We start from the raw sequence: 8,798 nt of genomic DNA, 5'->3' as shown, positions 1-8,798 counted from the left end.
TCTCTTCCCATAAAACTTTCCCACACCATGATGTGAGTTAGAAACCCGTTAAAGATTTATTTTTTGGACTGTTCAAGATGCTACAGAATACCTCTAAATGACACGTGTTGAAAAATAAAAGACAATTATGTTCATTTACTGACTTTATTATTTCAAAGGATAACTTGCTCCCTTCCTGTTTCAACACACATAAACAACAAGCAACGTTTCCTATGAAAGTGGACTCGTTTCCTTAAAAGAGACTCCATGGTCGAAACCGGTATGTTTTAACAATAGACTGTATATGAGAAGGTTTTGACACAATGAAAAATTAAACAATGCTGCATTCACGAGTACAGCTATGTGTTCTCTTCCTATTTTCAACAGCTGTCGTAACTACAACAACCACAGATGCGCTCGGCTGAAAGTCGCCAGTTAACAGGGTTGCTTTATCGATTGAAACACCGGCTTGTGCTGCGTTTCAATTGAGAATCCAGTCCAAGCCGCCATTTTAAACCCATTGTCACAGCGCATCTATCTATGGTTTTTTTATTTCAGTGTCTTCACACATGCTTCTTGGCTGTTTTGATAACAACACCACATATAAGTCACAAACTATTACTCTCAGACGAGATCTCATCACACAATTTTATTGCAACAAATATTCATTTCATAAAACAAGAGATTACAAAATGTGACATTTATATAAGTTAAAAGTTAAGTATAAATATAATCATTGGATGTAAATGAGCAATATGTGATAACAGACAAATACATAGTTAAATTACATAAAGAGATATTAGATTATCAAACACCATTTTTATACCACCTATTTCACCATTTTAAAACTCATTACACAATTTGCCTCATGATGGGGAAAGTTTAAAACCACCAGCCACATTATTTCAGACTCATTTCTGGACTATAAAGCATACTGCTCAATCAAATCTCAATTTGAATTCATAATGGCAGGCAGTGGTGGCTAAGCAGAATATTGCAGTTGGTCATTACAGCTGACACATATTTGTAACCCAGTTAATTTTTTTTTGTTGTCATGTTTTCATGGATGGTCCTCAGATTTTATTTCTCAAAAGTGGGTCGTAAATTAAGAAAGATTAAAAACCACTTTATTTCACCATTAAACAACACTCAATCTGGAAAGGCCACACTGGTGGTACAGGCCAAATAACGATTTCAGTGAGCATTAAACCCAAGTTGTGTCTTTTCTGTATTCTACCAGAGAGTAAAGAAAAGGAGTCCAAGCAGCAGATGGATCATGTCCAGTCGGATGGAGTAGGCATCACAGGCAGTTGTTGGAGCAGCTGTGGTCATTGTTGCTGCTGGTATAGTTGTTGGCGCAGCTGTGGATGTTGGCGCAGCTGTGGATGTTGGAGGAGCTGTGGATGTTGGAGGAGCTGTGGTTGTTGGAGCAGCTGTGGTTGTTGGAAAAGCTGTGGTTGTTGGAGGAGCTGTGGTTGTTGGAGGAGCTGTGGATGTTGGAGCAGCTGTGGTTGTTGGAGCAGCTGTGGTTGTTGGAGCAGCTGTGGTTGTTGGAGGAGCTGTGGATGTTGGAGCAGCTGTGGTTGTTGGAGCAGCTGTGGTTGTTGGAGGAGCTGTGGTTGTTGGAGCAGCTGTGGATGTTGGAGGAGCTGTGGATGTTGGCGCAGCTGTGGATGTTGGAGGAGCTGTGGATGTTGGAGCAGCTGTGGATGTTGGAGGAGCTGTGGATGTTGGAGGAGCTGTGGATGTTGGCGCAGCTGTGGATGTTGGCGCAGCTGTGGATGTTGGAGGAGCTGTGGTTGTTGGAAGAGCTGTGGTTGTTGGAGGAGCTGTGGTTGTTGGAGCAGCTGTGGTTGTTGGAGCAGCTGTGGTTGTTGGAAAAGCTGTGGTTGTTGGAGGAGCTGTGGTTGTTGGCGCAGCTGTGGTTGTTGGAGCAGCTGTGGTTGTTGGAGGAGCTGTGGATGTTGGAGCAGCTGTGGTTGTTGGAGGAGCTGTGGATGTTGGAGCAGCTGTGGTTGTTGGAGCAGCTGTGGTTGTTGGAGGAGCTGTGGTTGTTGGAGCAGCTGTGGATGTTGGAGGAGCTGTGGTTGTTGGAGGAGCTGTGGTTGTTGGAGCAGCTGTGGTTGTTGGAGCAGCTGTGGATGTTGGTGGAGCTGTGGATGTTGGTGGAGTTGTGGATGTTGGTGGAGTTGTGGATGTTGGTGGAGTTGTGGATGTTGGTGGAGCTGTGGTTGTTGGAGCAGCTGTGGTTGTTGGAGCAGCTGTAGATGTTGGTGGAGCTGTGGATGTTGGTGGAGTTGTGGATGTTGGTGGAGTTGTGGATGTTGGTGGAGCTGTGGTTGTTGGAGCAGCTGTAGATGTTGGTGGAGCTGTGGATGTTGGTGGAGTTGTGGATGTTGGTGGAGTTGTGGATGTTGGTGGAGTTGTGGATGTTGGTGGAGCTGTGGTTGTTGGAGCAGCTGTGGTTGTTGGAGCAGCTGTAGATGTTGGTGGAGCTGTGGATGTTGGTGGAGTTGTGGATGTTGGTGGAGTTGTGGATGTTGGTGGAGTTGTGGATGTTGGTGGAGCTGTAGTTGTTTGAGCAGCTGTGGATGTTGGTGGAGCTGTGGATGTTGGTGGAGTTGTGGATGTTGGTGGAGCTGTAGTTGTTTGAGCAGCTGTGGATGTTGGTGGGAGAAAATGTTAATGAACGACGATCACATCAAATGTCTTAAAAATGGGCTTGTCTAATCTGCTCTTTTTATTTTTCTTCCGTACAAATATATTTGCACAGCCAAGTCTTGCCATGTATTGTAATGTGTACAATTTACACCGATTTTGAATGGAATTTTGCTTGTGATATTAATAGTATGATTTAAAATACTAAAACATAAATTTTGGGAAATGACAAATCTCTTAAAAGTTATTTTACATTACATTACATGTCATTTAGCTGAAGCTTTTATCCAAAGCAACTTACAATAAGTGCATTAAACCTTGAGTACAAACTCAGAACAACAAGAATCAAGAAAGTACAATTTCTTCAATAAAGTTAAACTACAAAGTGCTATCAGTGAGAGCCATTTAAGTGCTACTAAAGTACTACTATACGGTGCTAACTTCCCTATTCAAGGTATATTCTTCATATGCTCCATTTCTTCTTCAGAAAATATATTGTAAGAATAAGTAGAGTTACCTGTGCTGGAGAGGGCCCAGATGAGAGTCAGAGAAAGGATCAGCTTCATCATGATTAACAGGTAGTATACTGTAGATTAGTTGTCCTGGAGGTGATAATACACCTGTTTGGCACCGCTGCACTTAATATACTGTGAAGGTGTTTTACAAATATATGGCACATCCCTAAGGAAGCATTTTAGGGATTGGGTGTGATCCCATTTGCACAACGTTCTGCCTCTCAATTCCTCTTTGGTCCAACACACCAACACACCTTCGCACACCCTTTTGGACAAACTAAATTTGCTTAATGCAAAAGACTATGATGATGGCATTTTGAACAATGTACTCTTTGATAAACAATTATTATACATTATGTTTTAAAGAAGGCTCTTACTCACACTTGTTATATTTTATCTTTATTCATTCTGATTCTACTTACTTTCAAAACTTTTCAATCCTTGTATTTATTTGATATGTTGTCTCAAGTTCATTATGTGTAAACTACGTTGCCTAATTGCCTGATTGTTGAAAGTTGCTATACAAATACCTGCATCACATTACAACATAACCTTAATAACAGTGTTTAAAGTAGAAGTAATATGACTGCCATTTGACTGTATTTAATAATATCACCATCATTCAATTATATAAAGTATGTACTCTAAAGTAGCAGAAGCATTGAGACATAAAAAGGGCTTACAATAAACATGGTTGACTCTTTACATCTTAGTGCAACACTAATACAACTATCTAACACTTCTGATCATATCACAATGATCCAATATACTAAATATGTACTGATTGGTAACATAAGAGTCAGAAAGAGGCCATTCTGCATCACTAGTACCTTCACATTTGATACTTATTGGTGATAATGCAGTTACTTTTAGTACTTTTACTTAAGTAAATCTCTGAAGGCCTGACTTTTACATTACGTGCACAGCGATGGAAGAAGTAATCATGTTTTACTAAAGTAAAAGTAGTAGCAGTATCATGTTGGACATGACTGGATTTTAACTTCAGAAACTATTAGAAAGAAATGATCAAATCACAGTTCTCATTATGCAGGAGAATAACTTGATCATCATACATGATACATGTTTCTTGCCCATGTCTATTGTCTATCCTGACCCTAATTAGTTCCACCTGTGTCTCTTTAGCGGATTAGGCCTACATTGTTTCTGGAAGATCAGAATACATTCATTTTAAAATTGAAAATTAATGTTTCAAATAATTATATCAGATTAAAATCAAGTGCATTTCAATACACCCCCCTAATGATGGTATGAGCCATTCTGTGCCTGGTCAGGAGGTCAATGAATATTGCCAGTCCAGTTTTAATTTTTAGTGGATTGGTTATTGTTGAAATGACAACATTGACCTTGAGATAACTAAGAACAGCTGTCAGCTAGCTAAGGTGGTCCAAAGCTATGCTGTGGAATCAACGATGATGCAAACGATAACGTTAGCTAATGTTACTTTTTGATTAACAGAAATTAACTTGACAGCTAAGTTTGCAACACTTAACATTACCCTCTTTGGACCAGCTAACTGAGTAAAGCCTATATCAGGCTCACACTTGGTTGTGACTGTGCTTCATATGTTCAGCCGTGGAATGCAACATTTAACTACTCAAGTAAGTACTATGCTTTTAAGTACCGTACAATGTTGACGTTCTTGAGTACAATGCAAATATATACTTTTACTCCACTATATTGTACTTTTAACCCAACCACATTAGTCTGACAGCTTTGGTTACTCTTCAATTTGCAATTGTTTATATCCTTGAAAAAAAAACATGAAAGTTGTGATTTTGAATGTTTGTGATGAAGTGAAGGATGAAGTCCATCCATCTGGAGCTGATCCCATCTGACATTAGGCGAAGGCAGGGTACACCCTGTACAGGTCACCAGACTGTACAGGGCTGACAGATGGAGACACATAACCATAGGTGCTAACATTCACAAATTAGAGTCATCAATTAACATACGCTGCATGTCTGTGGGAGGAAACTGGAGAACTAGGCGAGAACCCACGCTGACACAGGTATAACATATAAACTCTACACAGGAGGGCTGTCCAACCCTGTAATCGAAACAGGGCTCCCCCATGCTGTGAGCTGACAGTGCCTTTTATAATTTGAGAAAATTCTAACAAAGAAAACTATTCAGAAAGCCTCTTGGATCAGCTGGGAAATGCATCACGACAAGGCTGAACACGGGGCGGTTTCACTGAACTCATATCAGAGATGGTTCTCACAGGACAGCAATGCTAGGCAAGATTTGTAGAGCACATTTCAACAACAAGGCAATTCAAAGTGCTTCACTTAAAACCATTAATAGCATCCAAACATAATGCAAAAGAAAACAAGATTCAACAACAATTAAGAACATTCAATAAACCATTTGAAACAGTCAGTAAAACATATGATGATTATGGACAATATGATGCATTGCTATGCAGTAAACTACCCAATAAAGTAGGCTAGTTAAATTCAACACAACTGTAAATATCTACAGAAGTAAATGCAATTATTATTCCAAAAACATCATATGTGTTATACAAGGAGCATGTTTCTGCACAACGAGTAGGCTTCTTTTATTGTTGATTCTTTTAGTACATTTTGCTGATAATACATTAACTTTTTATGCAGAAATTGTACTTGCATTTGTGCCAGCAAACTTGAGTGCAACTGCATTCCAGCAGGTTAAACTTATATTAACTGGTTTACCAAACTTGTTGAATCAGCTTTTGTAATTTCATGCCTCAACAACTGCCAAATAAATTGCTGCTGAAACCGCTGCAATGTCAGTCTGGGTGCAGTCTGTTTGTTGTTTGTACCCAAACCAGCAGTAATAATCATTTGTGTTTAGGGCAGCCTACCCCAGCACCACCCAGGGCCCACTGAATCTGGACCTGAAGAACTCCTGCCTCGCCTGTAGGATCATTCTTTTATTTTTGTTTCGGATCATTTGGCCACATTGATGAAACATTTCTGCACACACATGTAGATTTACAAACCAATGAAGATCTTTTGTGAGATTGTTTGTATATTTAATTTAAGATAGTAACATCACCTACAAATAGATGGTAACATCAGACAATAAAGGTGCTGTTTCTATAAGAAAACAGATTGACAGTGTGAGTTTCTGACAATAGGACCATTATTATGTTTTGATCAGGAGCTGTTATTGTGAAATTGACCGTTCTAAATGTTGCGTAAGTTGTGGATAAACAGAACGACTATTGAATATTGTACAGTCTGTATGTTGTGAAGTTAAATATGCTGTCAGGAAGTCTGTGGTCAAAGCAGGAAAACAGGAAGGGAAATTAATTCTGGTTCCTCTCTTGAGAGGCACAGAGAGGCTTTAGTGTTGTTCTGATAAACCTGACAAACCACTTTTTAATTTTTATATCAACAGTAGTTTTATATTGTTCTCTAAACATTTTCGATACAGATGTGCTGATTTTTTCAAACAGTTAAACAAAGTGTTTGCACACCATTAAATATTTCACATGCAAAGAACCAACAAAAGAAAATCATTCATAGTCATTGTATGTGGTTAATCACTTAATTTACAAGGTATGGGCAGTGTTCAGTATTTTGAATTGCAGTTGCTCAGATAATCTATTAATAACAGCTTCGCTCTGTTATAAATTAAGTTAAGGGTGTAGGTTTGGTCTCAACATTGGTAGGGACACTGCCAGCCCCCCCCCCAAAAAAACCTAGTTGATATTATATTGAACAGGCCAACTTTATTAAAATATATTAACATTTGTGTAACTTGGAACTGATTTAAACATAATTACAGTCATAACACCTTAGTTTAAATACAAAACAGTATTCTCCACCAAATTAATAATAAATAAATAAATAAAAATTGTTCTGCTAAAATGCCAATATAGTGTAACAGTATATTCACTAAACAACTTTTGTTGTGTAGTGAAAAAAGACAAAAGAAATCATCATTTTAATTAGACAGTGCCTTGCCTCCTGCTGTGTTTTAGCCATTGCATGTCGTAGTTGGGTGTGAACTGGCGTTTTCTCCAATGCATTTGTTGTTACAGCATGATGGTGTGCTTTACTCCTTGATGGCGATTAAAGCTTTCAATGGCATTTTTTCAATTACTAAAACCATTTAACATGCACGTTTAACATAATAATATGTAGGCAGGTGAAACTTGATAAGACTCCAGTCACAACACTATCTTCAGGGATCTTTATTTCTCGACTACTCTTAAGGAAATAGAGAAGTATTCAATTAATTTGGAATGTTCAATTTGTATTAGATTCAACAAAGATTGTGCAGTACATTGACAGTTACAAACACAGCATCTCACTTAAACACCATTAATAAAGGGAAATTATGCAGTATATCACAATATACTCACTCCGTTTTATCTTGGTGCTAGCTCAAATGCACATGTGGCGGCTACAGACACTCATCTCATACAGCACTACATAATGAAAATAAACATTATTTTCAGTACAATGGACAGTATATGTGCACTCCTCGCAGTAGTGAAGGGAATTCCGTCTCTTTTTAGAGAACCGTCTCTTTTGGCTCGGCTCACTAAAAAGAGCCGGCTGGCTCCCAAATGGCTCTTCAGATTTTTTTGGTGCTTAAATTCATTTATTACCAACAATAATGTAAAATTATGCGCAATATGAATTACTAAAGTTAAAAAAACATGCACTATTTTAAATGTTTATTATATAAATACACTTTTATTTATACACTCTACAGAGTGATAAAAAAAAAAAAATGTGAAAGTGCAAACACAAATGTAATTGCACTGGTGGATGAACAGTTCTCATGTGCCTGTGCAGGTTGTTTGTGGAGCCAGCTCGATATGAGATGTTAGTCTTGCAGACTCTACATTCTGCCTTATTGGTCAATGTAATTGAAATGTGTCCAGATTTTGCTGCGTTTCCTGTTGACACTGATTTTCTCAACTTTTTTTCTTTTACCTTTCCAGTCCGTTGCTCTCTTTCTCTCTCGTGACTCGTCTCCCTCCCTCCTGTTCGTGTGCTTGCTGTGTGCTGTGCTGTGTGTAACTCCCGCAGGCACAGAGACCACACCACACATATTGACCAATCAAATGCCGCGAGGAGAGAGAGAGAGAGAGAGAGAGAGAGAGAGACAAAAACAACAAAAACAAAGCGGCTCCCAATAGGGGGTGGGTTAATTAAATATTGGACACATTTTACTCAATAAGCAGAGTTAAAGGAACTTGGCAGAACCTCATGATCTTCTTTTTGTTTGAGTTTGTTTCCTGTTTTATTCTGTCTGATTAGTTTCTTCTGTATTTATAGTCCTGTCTTTTGTCCTTGCCTGCCATGTCTCCTCTATGTATCCCTCGTGCTGTTTGATGATTCACCTGATTCGGTTTCACATGTCATTTTGCGTGTTTCTGTTTTTATTTTTCTGTTTTTTTAATTTTTGTTTTGGACTATTCCTGTTGCTCCCCGAGTCTGTCTGTATTTGGGCCCATCCCTTGTTGTCTGTTCTTCAGAACTTGACAGGAAATACCATGACCTGGACAACTGACAACTTTCACAGACACACTTTATCAAATATAATATATATATATATATATATATATATATATATATATATATATATATATATATGTGTGTGTGTGTGTGTGTGTGTGTGTGT

At 38.5% G+C, this 8,798-nt stretch overlaps 1 protein-coding gene across 1 annotated transcript; it reads right to left on the bottom strand.

The window, feature by feature from the left end:
• Positions 1–720: 720 nt before the first annotated feature.
• Positions 721–3,261, bottom strand: LOC117729357 (cell wall protein DAN4-like). The gene is made up of 3 exons (XM_034530358.1): positions 3,155–3,261; positions 1,951–2,636; positions 721–1,824 (listed from the first exon to the last, which is right to left on the bottom strand). Exons 1-3 carry the CDS (start codon positions 3,204–3,206, stop codon positions 1,213–1,215), a joined length of 1,350 nt encoding a protein of 449 aa, XP_034386249.1. The 5' UTR covers positions 3,207–3,261; the 3' UTR covers positions 721–1,212.
• Positions 3,262–8,798: the final 5,537 nt, after the last annotated feature.

The sequence above is a fragment of the Cyclopterus lumpus genome, chromosome 4 (assembly GCF_009769545.1).
Source record: "Cyclopterus lumpus isolate fCycLum1 chromosome 4, fCycLum1.pri, whole genome shotgun sequence".
Lineage (NCBI taxonomy): Eukaryota > Metazoa > Chordata > Actinopteri > Perciformes > Cyclopteridae > Cyclopterus > Cyclopterus lumpus.
Note: the sequence above shows the minus strand (reverse complement) of the source record. Positions and strands in the feature narration are given on the sequence as shown.

What these genes read in the sequence shown, in the direction of transcription:
- LOC117729357 (XM_034530358.1), bottom strand. Translation starts at nt 3,206, where the DNA reads ATGATGAAGCTGATCCTTTCTCTGACTCTCATCTGGGCCCTCTCCAGC. An exon ending in CTGGGCCCTCTCCAGCACAG is followed by an intron (nt 2,637 to 3,154) that starts GTAACTCTACTT and finishes CAACATCCACAG; the next exon opens with CTGCTCAAACAACTACAGCT. An exon ending in CTCCTCCAACAACCACAGCT is followed by an intron (nt 1,825 to 1,950) that starts GCTCCAACATCC and finishes ACAACCACAGCT; the next exon opens with GCTCCAACAACCACAGCTCC.